Genomic DNA, 246 nt, shown 5'->3' on the forward strand with positions numbered 1-246 from the left:
AACCACAAAAAAATGGGTCAGCAGACAGAACTTTAGGAATTACCTGTTTTATCGGTGGTCGAGTCCTATCGGCATACATTATCATTCTCTAAGTTTCACATAATTGCTGTAAGACTGTGCATTCGCTCTGCACTCAAATTTTGGTCATCCAATCTGTGGATACGAAGATGGTAGATGAATAAGCGGAAAAGGTTTAGCTGAAATCTTTTTTTTTTTTTTGCTCACTCCTTTGAACAGAGTTATTTA

The 246-nt window shown here is 37.0% G+C and overlaps 1 protein-coding gene across 1 annotated transcript in view; it reads right to left on the minus strand.

Moving 5' to 3' along the window:
* LOC119590705 overlaps positions 1-246 on the minus strand; it is a gene marked incomplete in the record, with an annotated part of 15,970 nt that overhangs the window by 6,340 nt on the left and 9,384 nt on the right. The window contains 1 exon segment of the mRNA XM_037939391.1: positions 44-153. Coding sequence (XP_037795319.1) covers positions 44-85 — 42 coding nt within the window.

Source organism: Penaeus monodon, chromosome 27, assembly GCF_015228065.2.
Source record: "Penaeus monodon isolate SGIC_2016 chromosome 27, NSTDA_Pmon_1, whole genome shotgun sequence".
NCBI lineage: Eukaryota > Metazoa > Arthropoda > Malacostraca > Decapoda > Penaeidae > Penaeus > Penaeus monodon.